Genomic DNA, 17,424 nt, shown 5'->3' with positions numbered 1-17,424 from the left:
CCTTTGGTAAAGACCTGGAAAGACCTTTGGTAAAGACCTTTGGTAAAGACCTGGAAAGACTTTTGGTAAAGACCTTTGGTAAAGACATGGAAAGTCCTTGGTCAGTCAGAAAGACCTTTGGTAAAGACCTGTAAAGACCTTTGGTAAAGACCTTTGGTAAAGACCTGGAAAGACCTTTGGTAAAGACCCTTGGTAAAGACCTTGGTCAGTCAGAAAGACCTTTGGTAAAGACCTTTGGTAAAGACCTTTGGTAAAGACCTTGGTCAGTCAGAAAGACCTTTGGTAAAGACCCTTGGTAAAGACCTTGGTCAGTCAGAAAGACCTTTGGTAAAGACCCTTGGTAAAGACCTTGGTCAGTCAGAAAGACCAAGACCAGTCGGTCAATGCTTCATGTAAACAAAGGATGCTAGCATTTGCTTGAATATGCATGTTGATATAAACGCACCATAAATGAAATCATATTTTTTGTTGTTGTCTGTTTGCTCCCATGCAGGCCGTCCTCGACATGACGTTTGGCGGCGGCGGTCACGCCAAAGCGATACTCGATACCGTTTCCGATGTCAGCATCCTGGCCTTAGACCGAGATCCCTCGGCTATCATCCTGGCCCGGCAGTTAGCCCAGGAACACCCGTAAGTCATTTACTAGCGCTTAAAAACGGCAAGGCCGTGCTAGCGCGCGTCTAGACAAATGTTTATACAAGATGGCCGTCCGTGTTTTAGCCTTTTTAATGTCACGCTTGACAGCTTCACCTTTTTGGTGGTCGTTAGCCGGGAAAACACACGGAGGTGTGATATACTACCGCGTTCCTCGCCCCGTGCTTAGCCGCTTGCCCGTGTCCAATCACATACCGCTAACCTGTCACCTTTATTATAATATATTTTATATATTAAAATACAACAAACATAATTATCATCGGACAGGTCTAAAATTACAGTTGTTTTTTTTTTTTTTATACATTTCTTCAGTTTAAAAAAAAAATATTTCAACTTCCTTATTTAAAATTTTTCGATTTTTGTCCGAATTTTCCAAAATGTAAAATTTTTTTATATGATATTTTTCTTGAATATTTCAACATTATGCTACTAAAATTCTGTTATTTTTCCTCATAATATCACATTCACTCTCATAAAATTGTGACCTTTTTTTATAATACAAATTTTGACAACATATTATATATTTATATTAAAAATTCATTGTAAATAAATTATAAAAATTATAAAATTATCGACCAGGGTTGCGCTAATTTTTTATTAAGCTAATTCATTGTAAATTATTTTTTTAATAAAATAATAAATTTATATTATATTTATGTTATATAATATATTATATATTTATATTATAAATTCATTGGAAATTAATTATAAAAATTATACATTTTCCATAATTGGAAAGATTTCCATAATTGGTTAGTCCCTCGACCAGGGTTGCGCTAATTTTTTATTAAGCTAATTAATTGCAAATTAATTTTTATATTATATTATATATTTTTATTATAAATTCATTGTAAATGAATTCTAAAAAATATAAATTTATTTGTCAGTTTTCCATAACCGGTTAGGCCCTCGACCAAGGTTGCGCAAATTTTTTTATGCTAATTCATTGCAAATAATTTTTTCTAAAAATTATAAATTCATATTATATTCATATTATATATTATATTATATATTTATATTATAAATTCATTGTAAATGAATTATAAAAAATATAAATTTAAATGTGAGTTTTCCATAATCGGTTAGGCCCTCAATCAGGGTTACGCTAATTTTTTATGAAGCTAATTCATTGCAAATTAATTTTTATAAAATTTATAAATTTATATCATATATTATATTATATATTTATGTTATTAATTGATTGCAAATGAAGTATAAAAATTATAAATTTATTTGTGAGTTTTCCACCAATTTTTTATGCTAATTTATGCTAATATTTAAGCTAATTCATTGCAAATTAATTTTTATAAAATTTATAAATTTATATCATATATTATATTATATATTTATGTTATTAATTGATTGCAAATGAAGTATAAAAATTATACATTTATTTGTGAGTTTTCCACCAAATTTTTTATGCTAATTTATGCTAATATTTAAGCTAATTCATTGCAAATTAATTTTTATAAAATTTATAAATTTATATCATATATTATATTATATATTTATGTTATTAATTGATTGCAAATGAAGTATAAAAATTATACATTTATTTGTGAGTTTTCCACCAAATTTTTTATGCTAATTTATGCTAATATTTAAGCTAATTCATTGCAAATTAATTTTTATAAAATTTATAAATTTTTATCATATATTATATTATATATTTATGTTATTAATTGATTGCAAATGAAGTATAAAAATTATACATTTATTTGTGAGTTTTCCACCAAATTTTTTATGCTAATTTATGCTAATATTTAAGCTAATTCATTGCAAATTAATTTTTATAAAATTTATAAATTTTTATCATATATTATATTATATATTTATGTTATTAATTGATTGCAAATGAAGTATAAAAATTATACATTTATTTGTGAGTTTTCCACCAAATTTTTTATGCTAATTTATGCTAATATTTAAGCTAATTCATTGCAAATTAATTTTTATAAAAATTATAAATTTATATCATATATTATATTATATATTTATGTTATTAATTGATTGCAAATGAAGTATAAAAATTATACATTTATTTGTGAGTTTTCCACCAAATTCTTTATGCTAATTTATGCTAATATTTAAGCTAATTCATTGCAAATTAATGTTTATAAAAATTATAAATTTATATTATATTATATATTTATGTTATTAATTGATTGCAAATGAAGTATAAAAATTATACATTTATTTGTGAGTTTTCCACCAAATTTTTTATGCTAATTTATGCTAATATTTAAGCTAATTCATTGCAAATTAATTTTTATAAAATTTATAAATTTATATCATATATTATATTATATATTTATGTTATTAATTGATTGCAAATGAAGTATAAAAATTATACATTTATTTGTGAGTTTTCCACCAATTTTTTAATGCTAATTTATGGTAATATTTAAGTTAATTCATTGCAAATTATAAATAATATATATTATAAATATATATATTATAAATTCATATTATATTTATATTATATATTTATATTATAAATTCATCGCAAAAGAATTATAAAAATAATAAACTTATATTATTATTATTATTTATATGATGGGAGTCAGTGACTCCCTTTATCCAATCAGATCAATTCTTCTTAACTTGCAGCTTTTCTCCCCCCCATGCACTGCTGGTGGGCCCGGCGTGTTGTTTGTCAGAGTAAGGGCCCCCCCCCCCGACTGCAAGCGTGAGGGGGAGATACCTCCCACGGAATGATCTATAAGATGCGAGGGGAGGGGGGGGGGCGCAGGAAGTCGAATAGGAGCCGGTTATAGAAGTTATAAAGTGAAAAAAAACAAAAAAAAAACAGGGAGACACGAGGACAGAATGCCAGGACGACGCGGCGAACGCGTGTCCATGAGCAAGTCGAGGGAGGATAAAAAAAAAAAAAAAAAAAATTCAACTTCCTTATTTAAAATTTTTGATTTTTGTCAGAATTTTCCAAAATGTAAAATTTTTTTATATGATATTTTTCTTGAATATTTCAACATTATGCTACTAAAATTCTGTTATTTTTCCTCATAATATCACATTCATTCTCATAAAATTGTGACCTTTTTTATAATACAACTTTTGACAACATATTATATATTTATATTATAAATTCATTGTAAATGAATTATAAAAATTATACATTTATTTGTGAGTTCCCCATAATTGGTGAATTTTTTATTAAGCTAATTCTTTGCAAATTATTTTTTATAAAAAATATTAATTTATATTATATTTATATTATATATTATATATATATATTATTAATTGATTGCAAATGAAGTATAAAAATTATACATTTATTTGTGAGTTCCCCATAATTGGTTAATTTTTTATTAAGCTAATTCATTGCAAATTATTTTTTATAAAAATGATTAATTTATATTATATTTATATAATATAATATATATTTATATTATTAATTGATTGCAAATGAAGTATAAAAATTATACATTTATTTGTGAGTTCCCCATAATTGGTGAATTTTTTATTAAGCTAATTCATTGCAAATTATTTTTTATAAAAATGATTAATTTATATTATATTTATATTATATATTATATATTTATATTATTAATTGATTGCAAATGAAGTATAAAAATTATACATTTATTTGTGAGTTCCCCATAATTGGTAAATTTTTTATTAAGCTAATTCATTGCAAATTATTTTTTATAAAAATGATTAATTTATATTATATTTATATTATATATTATATATTTATATTATTAATTGATTGCAAATGAAGTATAAAAATTATACATTTATTTGTGAGTTCCCCATAATTGGTAAATTTTTTATTAAGCTAATTCATTGCAAATTATTTTTTTATAAAAATGATTAATTTATATTATATTTATATTATATATTATATATTTATATTATTAATTGATTGCAAATGAAGTATAAAAAATATACATTTATTTGTGAGTTCCCCATAATTGGTTAATTTTTTATTAAGCTAATTCATTGCAAATTATTTTTTATAAAAATGATTAATTTATATTATATTTATATTATATATTATATATTTATATTATTAATTGATTGCAAATGAAGTATAAAAATTATACATTTATTTGTGAGTTCCCCATAATTGGTGAATTTTTATTAAGCTAATTCATTGCAAATTATTTTTTATAAAAATTATTAATTTATATTATATTTATATTATATATTATATATTTATATTATTAATTGATTGCAAATGAAGTATAAAAATTATACATTTTTTTGTGAGTTCCCCATAATTGGTGAATTTTTTATTAAGCTAATTCATTGCAAATTATTTTTTATAAAAATTATTAATTTATATTATATATTATATATTTATATTATTAATTGATTGCAAATGAAGTCTAAAAATTATACAGAGACACGAGGACAGAATGCCAGGGCGACGCGGCGAACGCGTGTCCATGAGCAAGTCGAGGGAGGATTAAAAAAAAAAAAAAAATGAGATTTTCCCAAAACGACCACAGGCGTGGGAAGGAATCCTTTTTTTTTTTTTTTTTTTTTGACGTAGATTCCGGGGGAAACCTCTCTCAAGGGAATCTGTGCCTGTGAGCGAGGAAGGACAATTAAGCGAGAGAGATCGAGAGAGAGAGAGTTTTTCCAAACGCTATTCCGTCAGCGGCGATATACCCCCCCGGCTGTAAACTCTTCCCCGCCTACTCATGATGCAAGTTGAGAGAAAATGGAGAAATCTTGCAATTAACCAATAATATTGGAAGATTGAGTAAAAAAAAAAAAAAGCCCCGGCAGCCTACGCAGTGTAAACTCTGCCAGGCCTGAAGGATTTTCTCGCTTCCTGTGTGTTTTCATGTCTTTCGGAAAGTGTAACCTCAAAGTGCGAAGCCCCCCCCCCCCCCCCGATGTGGATAAACCTCTTTTAAGACGGCCCCGGAAAATCAATTTGTGAAAGTAACCTTGCATGATTGATATTTTTTTTATCCTCTTTTGTTGTGGACTTGGTCTGAATTAGCATAGCACAGTCTTATAAAGTCAGGTGTAGGTTTTAGTACATTTGTGGTAAGTAGTGGTGTGTCGGGGGCTCACAGCTGGGAGACCCGAGTTCGATTCCACCCTTTTACATCTTTATGAGAACATATTTTCATCATTACAGTATAAAAAACCTGTTTACGACCTTGTATCAGAGCCCTCTAGCCATAAAAATAACACCCCTATAGTCACCGTTACTCTACTACAGTCCAATATATAGAAATGCTAGGTTAATTAGCGACTTACCACTGGAAGGGAATGTCCCACATGCTAGGTTAATTAGCCACTTAACACAGAAAGGGAATGTCCCACATGATAACTTGAAAAAAGCTATCCTCCGATTCGGTGTGGAAGTGGTACGTTTTGGGTTGGGTTTTTTTGAAGAAGAAATTCTAGGTTAATTAGCGACTTACCACTGGAAGGGAATGTCCCACATGCTAGGTTAATTAGCGACTTAACACTGGAAGGGAATGTCCCACATGATAACTCGAAAAAAGTTATCCTCCGATTCCGTGTGGAAGTGGTACGTTTTGTTTTTTTGTTGTTTTTTTTAAGAAGAAATGCTAGGTTAATTAGCGACTTACCACTGGAAGGGAATGTCCCACATGATAACTCGAAAAAAGTTATCCTCCGATTTTGTGTGGAAGTGGTACCTTTTGGTTTTTTTTTTTTAAGAAGAATTGCTAGGTTAATTAGCGACTTAACACTGGAAGGGAATGTCCCACATGATAACTCGAAAAAAGTTATCCTCCGATTCCGTGTGGAAGTGGTACGTTTTGGGTTATTTTTTTTTTAAGAATAAATGCTAGGTTAATTAGCGACTTAACACTGGAAGGGAATGTCCCACATGCTAGGTTAATTAGCGACTTAACACAGGAAGGGAATGTCCCACATGATAACTTGAAAAAAGTTATCCTCCGATTCCGTGTGGAAGTGGTACGTTTTTTTTTAAAGAAGAAATGCTAGGTTAATTAGCGACTTAACACTGGAAGGGAATGTCCCACATGATAACTCGAAAAAAGTTATCCTCCGATTCCGTGTGAAAGTGGTACGTTTTGGGGTTTTTTTTAAAGAAGAAATGCTAGGTTAATTAGCGACTTAACACTGGAAGGGAATGTCCCACATGATAACTAGAAAAAAGCTATCCTCCGATTCCGTGTGGAAGTGGTACGTTTTGGTTTTTTGTTTTTTTTTAAGAAGAAATGCTAGGTTAATTAGCAACTTAACACTGGAAGGGAATGTCCCACATGATAACTCGAAAAAAGTTATCCTCCGATTTTGTGTGGAAGTGGTACGTTTTGGTTTTTTGTTTTTTTTTAAGAAGAAATGCTAGGTTAATTAGCGACTTAACACAGGAAGGGAATGTCCCACATGATAACTCGAAAAAAGTTATCCTCCGATTTTGTGTGGAAGTGGTACCTTTTGTTTTTTTTTTAAGAAGAAATGCTAGGTTAATTAGCGACTTAACACTGGAAGGGAATGTCCCACATGATAACTCGAAAAAAGTTATCCTCCGATTTTGTGTGGAAGTGGTACGTTTTGGTTTTTTGGTTTTTTTTAAGAAGAAATGCTAGGTTAATTAGCGACTTAACACAGGAAGGGAATGTCCCACATGATAACTCGAAAAAAGTTATCCTCCGATTTTGTGTGGAAGTGGTACCTTTTGTTTTTTTTTTAAGAAGAAATGCTAGGTTAATTAGCGACTTAACACTGGAAGGGAATGTCCCACATGATAACTCGAAAAAAGCTATCCTCCGATTTTGTGTGGAAGTGGTACGTTTTTGTTTTTTTTTAAGAAGAAATAAATTCAAGTGACCCTCGTGAGGATCGGCGGTAGAAAACAAATCAATAAATGAATGGTTTGCATGCTAGCTTGTTAGCTTGCTAGCTGTCAGGTGACTATAGGGGTGTTATTTCATGTCTACGGGGCTCTAATAATTTTAAACCATATCAAGAAAGTCAAATTAAAATAGTCAATTAATTTAAGTTAATTAATCTGACCAATTCACCGCTATAAACAAGCTATTATCATCGCACAAGGGCTGCACTTGAACTAACCTTTGATGTGAAAAGAAAATGGCGGCAAAAGGACATCCTCCATTCTGGCAGGATGGCTATCAATTAGTTTCCAATGACTTCCCACTGCTATGATTATGGAATGAATGTGGAATTAGTGGGATGGGTTGCGTTCTCATCCACGGAGGACCCTGCCATGGTTAGTGGGTGTTGTGGAGAAATCTGCATGAATCATACAGGAAGGTCCACAGGAAGGTGGGGGGGGGGGGGGGGGTAGCAGGAATAGCCATGCTATTACTAATCAGCAAAAATGGCAAATTGTCAATGATATAATATTGGTCTCCTCATTGTGCCCATGCTGACAATATACATATATGGTGAATATTGGAAAATTACAAGAATTGACATTTGACATGATTGCATTTCAAAAAATATATAGCTTCAAAAAATGGAGTCATCTATTTATTGTAAACATTTACAGCATTAATATGAAAAGTTGAAGAGCCTTTAGAAGCCAAAATTGGGTGACAAAAGTGGATTGAATGTGATTTAGGTGTCAGGTATTCACATACGGTCATGATCTCTTAAAGTCGGGGTGGGCAAACTTTTTGACTTGTGGGTCGCGTTGAGTTAACAAAATTGTGTGTGGGGGGGGGGGGGGGGGGCAGAATATATATAAAAAAAATAAAAAAAATATATATATATTTATAAATTTATATGTATATAAATATATAAAAAAAATAATTATAAGTGTAAAATAGTGTGTGTGTGTTAAATATATATTAACACGCACACACTATTTTACACTTATAATTATTTTTATATATATATATGATATATAATATATATTTATATATATATATAAATATATTTACAACCTTGTATAATGTAATTATATATATTTATATATATATATAAATATATTAAAAAAAGAATTAAAAGTGTAAAATAGTGTGTGTGTGATAATATATATTTAACACACACACATTTTACACTTATAATTCGTTTTTATATATATATTATATATATATAATATATATATATATTACAGATATATAAAAGAATTATAGAATTATAGATATTAATTATTAATTATTAATAATTATAAGAATTATAAGTGCAAAATAGTGTGTGTGGGTATTTATATATTTATATTTATATTTATATTTATATTTATATTTATATTTATATTTATATTTATATTTATATTTATATTTATATTTATATTTATATTTATATTTATATTTATATTTATATTTATATTTATAAAAATATTAAAAAATTATAAGTGTAAAATAGTGTGGGTTATATAATAACTAAATAATATAATAATTATATATTATGTATATATATATATATAAATATTATCGTTTTTAATGCACCTCAAGATCGTAAAAACCATTAAAAACTTTATATTTTTTGTTATTCCTACAATAATGTCTTATTAAAATGGCACCGCAATTGCGTCATCGGACTGGGGGGGGTCGGTTTAACGCCGGACCGTAGAGCTAAGACGCTCGGATCCGGAGGGCTTAGATTTCAAGGTACGTCATCACATGTTGTTGACGTTGACGTTGAGTCGGAACGAACGTGAACACGAACGAACGGACCGACTCGGGTTTATGCACAGGCTAACGACCGATTGACTGAAACGAACGGATCTTTTCACTGAAATGAACGTTTTTTCCAACCCACCCATCCACCCACTACTAACCTTTCTCTCCAGAGCTGGCATTGCAATTGCTTGTATTGACTCCTAACAAAATACATTATTAAAGTCACTTTTCAACTTGGTTATTTTTCCTGAAAAATTGCATATTCTTTTTGTGGACGCGTCAACATGAGGACAGATTTTGGACATTTAAAAAAAAAAAATTTTTTTTTTTTTTTAGGTGAACTGAGGTAGCATCAATAGAAAATATGAACAACAAGCACTTGAGCACCACAGCCTCCGTGTCTGCGTGTTCTATGTTTATAACCTCCCCTGTTTTTTTTTTTTTTTTTTTTTTCCCTTCACTGGATTGAAGATATTTTCATCACTGGTCCCCTGCTGAAAGCAATCAATCAGCATCTTGTCTTAGGCCTCAGTGACGCAGGTAACGGAACCGAGCAGGTCAACACAAGGGAGTATTTCTGGCATGATTTGTGAAGAGCACCAGCATTTTCAACATGACTGCTCTGACTATATATATATATATCTATATACGTATATATATATATATATATATATATATATATATATATATATATATATTCCCATAAACGTAATAAAATATGCCTACTGCAAACATAATACTGAATTTCCTGCAAATGTAATAACTATTAAATTTGCAGGAAATTATTACATATGTGGGAAAGTGAAAAACTGTAAAGGTAATAACTTCCCGCAAATGTAATAAATTTCCCACAAATGTAATAAAAATTTGCCGACTGCAAACGTAATACTGAATTTCCTGCAAATGTAATAACTATTAAATTTGTAGAAAAGTGAAAGTGAAAGTGAAAAACTGTAAATGTAATAACTTCCCGCAAATGTAATAAATTTCCCACAAACGTAATATAATTTTTCTAGTGCAAAAATAATACTGAATTTCCCCTAAATGTAATAACTATTACATTTGAAAGAAATTATTACATATGTGGGAAAGTGAAAAACTGTAAAGGTAATAACTTCCCGCAAATGTAATAAATTTCCCACAAACGTAATAAAATTTGCCTACTGCAAACGTAATACTGAATTTCCTGCAAATGTAATAATAACTATTAAATTTGCAGGAAATTATTACATATGTGGGAAAGTGAAAAACTGTAAAGGTAATAACTTCCCGCAAATGTAATAAATTTCCCACAAACGTAATAAAATTTGCCGACTGCAAACGTAATACTGAATTTATTACATTAGCAGGAAATTATTACATATGTTGGAAAGTGAAAAACTAAACATAAAACTTCCCGCAAATGTAATAAATTTCCCACAAATGTAATAAATTTCCCACAAACGTAATAAAAATTTGCCGACTGCAAACGTAATACTGAATTTCCTGCAAATATAATAACTATTACATTTGCAGGAAATTATTACATATGTGGGAAAGTGAAAAACTGTAAAGGTAATAACTTCCCGCAAATGTAATAAATTTCCCACAAATATAATAAAAATTTGCTGACTGCAAACGTAATACTGAATTTCCTGCAAATGTAATAATAACTATTAAATTTGCAGGAAATTATTACATATGTTGGAAAGTGAAAAACTGTAAAGATAATAACTTCCCGCAAATGTAATAAATTTCCCACAAACGTAATAAAATTTGCCGACTGCAAACGTAATACTGAATTTATTACATTAGCAGGAAATTATTACATATGTTAGAAAGTGAAAAACTGTAAAGGTAATAACTTCCCGCAAATGTAATAAATTTCCCACAAACGTAATAAAAATTTGCCTACTGCAAACGTAATACTGAATTTCCCCTAAATGTAATAACTATTACATTTGAAAGAAATTATTACATATGTTGGAAAGTGAAAAACTGTAAAGGTAATAACTTCCCGCAAATGTAATAAATTTCCCACAAACGTAATAAAATTTCTGAAATTATAAAATTTTATTTGTGGGCGTACATGTGCGTTTTAGTTACAGTATATTATTGTATGTGTGATTTTGTGTGTATATGGGGAAGAAATAATCAAAAGAAATAATAAAATATAATAAGAGTAATAATAATTTTATTAAAACAATTGCAATTATCACAATTATGTTATCTTTTTTTAATTTAAAATAAATTATAATAATTAAAGATATAATGTATTCAAATGATACTCTTTGAATAATTTGCCTATGTAATAGTCTGCAAACTATTGCCTACTGCAAACGTAATACTGTAACGTAATAAATATAAATATAATAATATTAATATATAAATATAAATAACATAATATTTTAAATTATTACATATGTTGGAAAGTGAAAAACTGTAAAGATAATAACTTCCCGCAAATGTCATTTTGAGGATTTTAACAAGATATTTATTAATTTTTTTTAAATTTTGTGGAAAAAAATATTATTCAAAGAGTATCATTTGAATTCATTAAAGGAATCTTTAATTATTAAATTATAATTTATTTTAAATTAAAAAAGATAACATAATTGTGATAATTGCAATTGTTTTAATAAAATTATTATTACTCTTATTATATTTTACTATTTCTTTTGATTATTTCTTCCCCATATACACACAAAATCACACATACAATAATATACTGTAACTAAAACGCACATGTACGCCCACAAACAAAATTTTATAATTTCAGAAATTTTATTAGATAATAGAAGATAATAATTTTTTTTATGGAAAAAAATATTATTCAAAGAGTATCATTTGAATACATTAAATATATCTTTAATTATGATTTATTTTAAATTAAAAAAGATAACATAATTGTGATAATTGCAATTGTTTTAAGAAAATTATTATTACTCTTATTATATTTTACTTATTATATTTTATATTTTACTTTTGATTATTTCTTCCCCATATACACTCAAAATCACACATACAATAATATACTGTAACTAAAACGCACATGTACGCCCACAAACAAAATTTTATAATTTCAGAAATTTTATTACGTTTGTGGGAAATTTATTACATTTGCGGGAAGTTATTACCTTTACAGTTTTTCACTTTCCCACATATGTAATAATTTCCTACAAATTTAATAGTTATTATATTTGCAGGAAAATCAATATTACGTTTGCAGTAGGCAAATTTTATTACGTTTGTGGGAAATTTATTACATTTGCGGGAAGTTATTACCTTTACAGTTTTTCACTTTCCCACATATGTAATAATTCAGTATTACGTTTGCAGTAGGCAAATTATTATTATTACATTATTACATTTAAAGCTGCAGATTTGTATTACGTTTATGTTTTTTTTTTTACGTTTGTGGGAAGTTATTACGCTTGCGGGTGTAACACACCGCCAAAAAATATTGGGTGCTACGACAACTCTTAAGCAATTACAAGTCCACACTGAGACCTTAACACACACACACACACACACACCAGTGGAAAGTGTTCTTTTTAATAATATAAGACATTACATAAGGCGTTTATGTCTAAGACACATAAAGAAGTTAATAATTTATAATTGTTATGTAACTTTTGCATATTTTTAAATCCTTCACGGTCGCAAAACATGATTTAAAAACATTCATCACCTGTGCGTGGGCCAAAAATATATATACATAAAATATAAATAAATATGAATATATATATATAAAATATAAATATAATATATATACAATCGTCCCTCGTTTATAGCATAATTTTTAACATTTATTTTCACTTTATGGGATTGTTAATAAGCTGAATATTTTTACGGTTAGGGCATAGAAAACCAATTTTCACTGTCTAAATACTGGTTTTATTATTATTATTATTAGCTATTATATTATTAGAGCCCGGTAAACACAAAATAACACCCCTATAGTCAGCTATATTATTCATTGTTTTTCATCAATTCTTATGCTGTAAAGGCTCGAGATGGCAGAATGCTACATGTCAATTCTATTTCAATATATTTTGACTGTAGTCAAAATTAATTAATTAATTAATTAATTAATTTCCGGGGGAATAAAAAAATACAGCGAGGGAGAGCGTCTAGAAATTTTTTTTTTAATTTACACAATTTTATTTTTCTTTTTTTATTTTTATAAGTTTTATAGTTTATTTTATAGTTATCATTTCATAGTTATAGTTATAAGTTTTATAAGTTTAGTAGTATAGTTTTATTATAATTTATTAATTTACACAATATTTTGAAAAGTCTGAATCGGTAACGGTAAACAGTAAATCTGTTTTTATGTCATTTATACGCAGAAAATTTTTTTTGTTTGGCATCAGAAGGTATTTTTTTTTAGAATAACTCGGAATTAATCACATTTAATCGCAGTTAAAAATACATATAAGTAGGGGAAATCTGTTTGTGGTAAACGACAACGATAATTGCATCAAATTTTTACGCAAAGGGATATCAATTTCTGAACTGAATCTGAGAGAGATGGGCGAAAGTGGAATTGAACCCTGGGTCTCCTAGCTGCGAGACCTGCATGCTAACCACTCGTCCACCGTGCAGCCTCATGAATAATATGCAATTTAAAAATTCTCTTTCTGTAGAGGCCGTGTGAAACCATTACTTGGACGATTCAGTGACCTGGAAGTGCTGCTTTCGGGCGTCGACGTAAAAGCGGGTACTATTGACGCTGTCCTGTTGGATGCTGGCTGTTCTTCGATGCAAATGGATCAGGCCCAGAGAGGTTTCTCACTCAGCAAGGATGGACCTTTAGACATGAGGATGGATGGAGACAGGTGACACATTTGACTTGTATTGACAGTTTTGGACAGAATGCTTCCTAGATCTTCCAGAATCTGCAACTAATTCCTTGGATTTTTTCCCAAATGTTTTAATGCATTCCACTCACGCTGTCGCATTTGTGTCAGGCATATCAAGATACTGATTAGACATGAATGATTATTTCACAGGTGCGACTTAGCCTGGCTACAATAAAAGGCCACTTCAAAGACAATTTCCTTTCCTTCCAGAACCTCGTCGGTACACCCAAGTGGGAACACTTCATTATTTGTGCTGATGGTCTTGGAAACGGTTCCAAAAGACTCTTTCCAGGTCTTTACCAAAGGTCTTTCTGACTGACCAAGGTCTTTCCAGGTCTCTACCAAAGGTCTTTCCAGGTCTTTACCAAAGGTCTTTCTGACTGACCAAGGTCTTTCCAGGTCTTTACCAAAGGTCTTTCCAGGTCTTTACCAAAGGTCTTTCCAGGTCTTTACCAAAGGTTTTTTCTGATTGGAAAAACAAAGACCAAGAGATTGACCCGGCGTTACGAGATTGACCGGGTCAATCTCTCGGTCTTGGTCTTTCTGACTGACCAAGGTCTTTCCAGGTCTCTACCAAAGGTCTTTCCAGGTCTTTACCAAAGGTCTTTCCAGGTCTTTACCAAAGGTCTTTCTGACTGACCAAGGTTTTTCCAGGTCTTTACCAAAGGTCTTTCCAGGTCTTTACCAAAGGTCTTTCTGACTGACCAAAGGTCTTTCCAGGTCTTTACCAAAGGTCTTTCTGACTGACCAAGGTATTTCCAGGTCTTTACCCAAGGTCTTTCCAGGTCTTTACCAAAGGTCTTTCCAGGTCTTTACCAAAGGTCTTTCTGACTGACCAAGGGTCTTTCCAGGTCTTTACCAAAGGTCTTTCTGACTGACCAAGGTATTTCCAGGTCTTTACCCAAGGTCTTTCCAGGTCTTTACCAAAGGTCTTTCCAGGTCTTTACCAAAGGTCTTTCTGACTGACCAAGGTCTTTCCAGGTCTTTACCAAAGGTCTTTCTGACTGACTAAGGTCTTTCCAGGTCTTTACCAAAGTTTTTATTCTGATTGGAAAGACAAAGACCAAGAGATTGAACCGGCGTTACGAGATTGACCGGGTCAATCTCTCGGTCTTGGTCTTTCTGACTGACCAAGGTCTTTCCATGTCTTTACCAAAGGTCTTTCTGACTGACCAAGGTCTTTCCAGGTCTCTACCAAAGGTCTTTCTGACTGACCAAGGTCTTTCCAGGTCTTTACCAAAGGTCTTTCTGACTGACAAAGGTCTTTCTAGGTCTTTACCAAAGGTCTTTCTGACTGACCAAGGTCTTTCAAGGTCTTTACCAAAGGTCTTTCCAGGTCTTTACCAAAGGTCTTTCCAGGTCTTTACCAAAGGTCTTTCTGACTGACCAAGGTCCTTCCAGGTCTTTACCAAAGGTCTTTCCAGGTCTTTACCAAAGGTCTTTCTGACTGACCAAGGTCTTTCCAGGTCTCTACCAAAGGTCTTTCCAGGTCTTTACCAAAGGTATTTCCAGGTCTTTACCAAAGGTCTCTCTGACTGACCAAGGTCTTTCCAGGTCTTTACCAAAGGTCTCTCTGACTGACCAAGGTCTCTCCAGGTCTTTACCAAAGGTCTTTCCAGGTCTTTACCAAAGGTCTTTCTGACTGACCAAGGTCTTTCCAGGTCTCTACCAAAGGTCTTTTCAGGTCTTTACCAAAGGTATTTCCAGGTCTTTACCAAAGGTCTTTCTGACTGACCAAGGTCTTTCCAGGTCTCTACCAAAGGTCTTTCCAGGTCTTTACCAAAGGTATTTCCAGGTCTCTACCAAAGGTCTTTCCAGGTCTTTACCAAAGGTATTTCCAGGTCTTTACCAAAGGTCTCTCTGACTGACCAAGGTCTTTCCAGGTCTTTACCAAAGGTCTTTCCAGGTCTTTACCAAAGGTCTTTCCAGGTCTTTACCAAAGGTTTTTCCAGGTCTTTACCAAAGGTCTTTCCAGGTCTTTACCAAAGGTCTTTCCAGGTCTTTACCAAACGTCTTTCCAGGTTTTTACCAAAGGTTTTTCCAGGTCTTTACCAAAGGTCTTTCCAGGTCTTTGTTTTTGATCCAAACTAAACTCCAAGACCGGACGAAGGAAAAACTGGCACTACGGAGTTATTCCAACATGGGAAAGAAAAGTCGGTATCACGTGATGTTGATGTTTACGTTTTACTGGGCATGCCCTATTGACTATTCTGTTTGATTATAGCGGCGCATGTAGACAAGAGATTGGAATATTCCCTTTCCATGTTTTCGGAAAAGTCATTCGGAAAAACTCCTCATGTAAACGTGGTTAAGGTGTTCTAATCAATCCTTAAATGAGCAAACTTAGCAAGACGTTGGAGTCCATGATGAACGTATCTAAACTTCTGCTGGGAACTGTATCAGCGTTCAAGGCCCTGAGGAGGCCTTGTTCGGTTCTGTGTTGCGGTTGGCGGTGAATACAGAGTGGAATCCAAGGTTGTTGCTGATAAGTAGTGTGGTTAGGGGTAATGAGTTCAGTGCGCCGTGTCATCACAAGCTAATTACAGGCTAATCATACATGTGTATTATTATTATTATTTTTTCCATTTGAATAACTCATAATGTGGCTCCTTAATATGTATGACGTGTATGCGCTACTGTGGACATAAGCGATGCAACACTAGCACAGACTAGCACAGACTCTTGGGTTTGAGTCTATCCAATAGTTCTTTATGTCAGAAGTTGAGCTTTTCCGCATTCATGTCTGAATCGGGATGCCGAAACCGACGCCGGCGATGAGACGGCGTGTAAATTGCTTGTTTACAATAAATTGCAATAGCGCAAAATGTAAATCTTGCAATTTTTCAACCGGTCTTAAGATTCTGATCGGGATGCAGGCCCATATAAGCCGATTTTTTTTTTGCTAATATCTAGCGCTGTCAACCGATTAAAATATTTGATCGCGATTAATCACATTTTTTGTCCATAGTTAACTCACAATTAATTGCATTTAAATAATAAATAATAAATAATAAATAATAAATAATAAATAATAAATAATAAATAATAAATAATAAATAATAAATAATAAATAATAAATAATAAATAATAAATAATAAATAATAAATAATAAATAATAAAATAAACTTAGATTATCAATCAATTAAAATTTTTGGTCGCGATTAATCACATTTTTTGTTCATAGTTAACTCATAATTAATCACATGAAATGCCACTGCAAATAACATTGGTCTTGCTACAAGAGCCATCAAAAAATTTGCCACCGTTAAAGGGAACTTACGTTAACGCGTCATTAATAATAATAATAATAATAATCATCATCATCATCATCATATTATATATATATTATTATTATAATT

General features: G+C 30.8%; 1 protein-coding gene and 1 long non-coding RNA gene across 5 annotated transcripts in view; one reads left to right on the top strand and one right to left on the bottom strand.

Annotated features, from left to right (window-relative positions):
* The window catches only part of LOC131131971 (uncharacterized), a 205,854-nt gene that overhangs the window by 139,415 nt on the left and 49,015 nt on the right, over positions 1-17,424 (bottom strand). The gene's annotated exons all lie outside the window — the stretch shown is intronic.
* Positions 1-17,424, top strand: part of mettl15 (methyltransferase 15, mitochondrial 12S rRNA N4-cytidine) — a 53,728-nt gene that overhangs the window by 22,817 nt on the left and 13,487 nt on the right. For 3 of the 4 annotated variants that reach the window (XR_009130284.1, XM_058077045.1, XM_058077043.1), the window contains exons 3-4: positions 494-630; positions 13,850-14,041. Coding sequence is in view for 3 of the 4 variants with exons in the window: in XM_058077045.1 (XP_057933028.1) it covers positions 494-630; positions 13,850-14,041 (329 nt within the window). In the remaining variant the exon portion in view is untranslated. The remainder of the gene's footprint in view (positions 1-493; positions 631-13,849; positions 14,042-17,424) is intronic. The other variant, XM_058077046.1, reaches the window with a different exon arrangement.

The sequence above is a fragment of the Doryrhamphus excisus genome, chromosome 7 (assembly GCF_030265055.1).
Source record: "Doryrhamphus excisus isolate RoL2022-K1 chromosome 7, RoL_Dexc_1.0, whole genome shotgun sequence".
In the NCBI taxonomy this organism is placed as follows: Eukaryota; Metazoa; Chordata; class Actinopteri; order Syngnathiformes; family Syngnathidae; genus Doryrhamphus; species Doryrhamphus excisus.
Note: the sequence above shows the minus strand (reverse complement) of the source record. Positions and strands in the feature narration are given on the sequence as shown.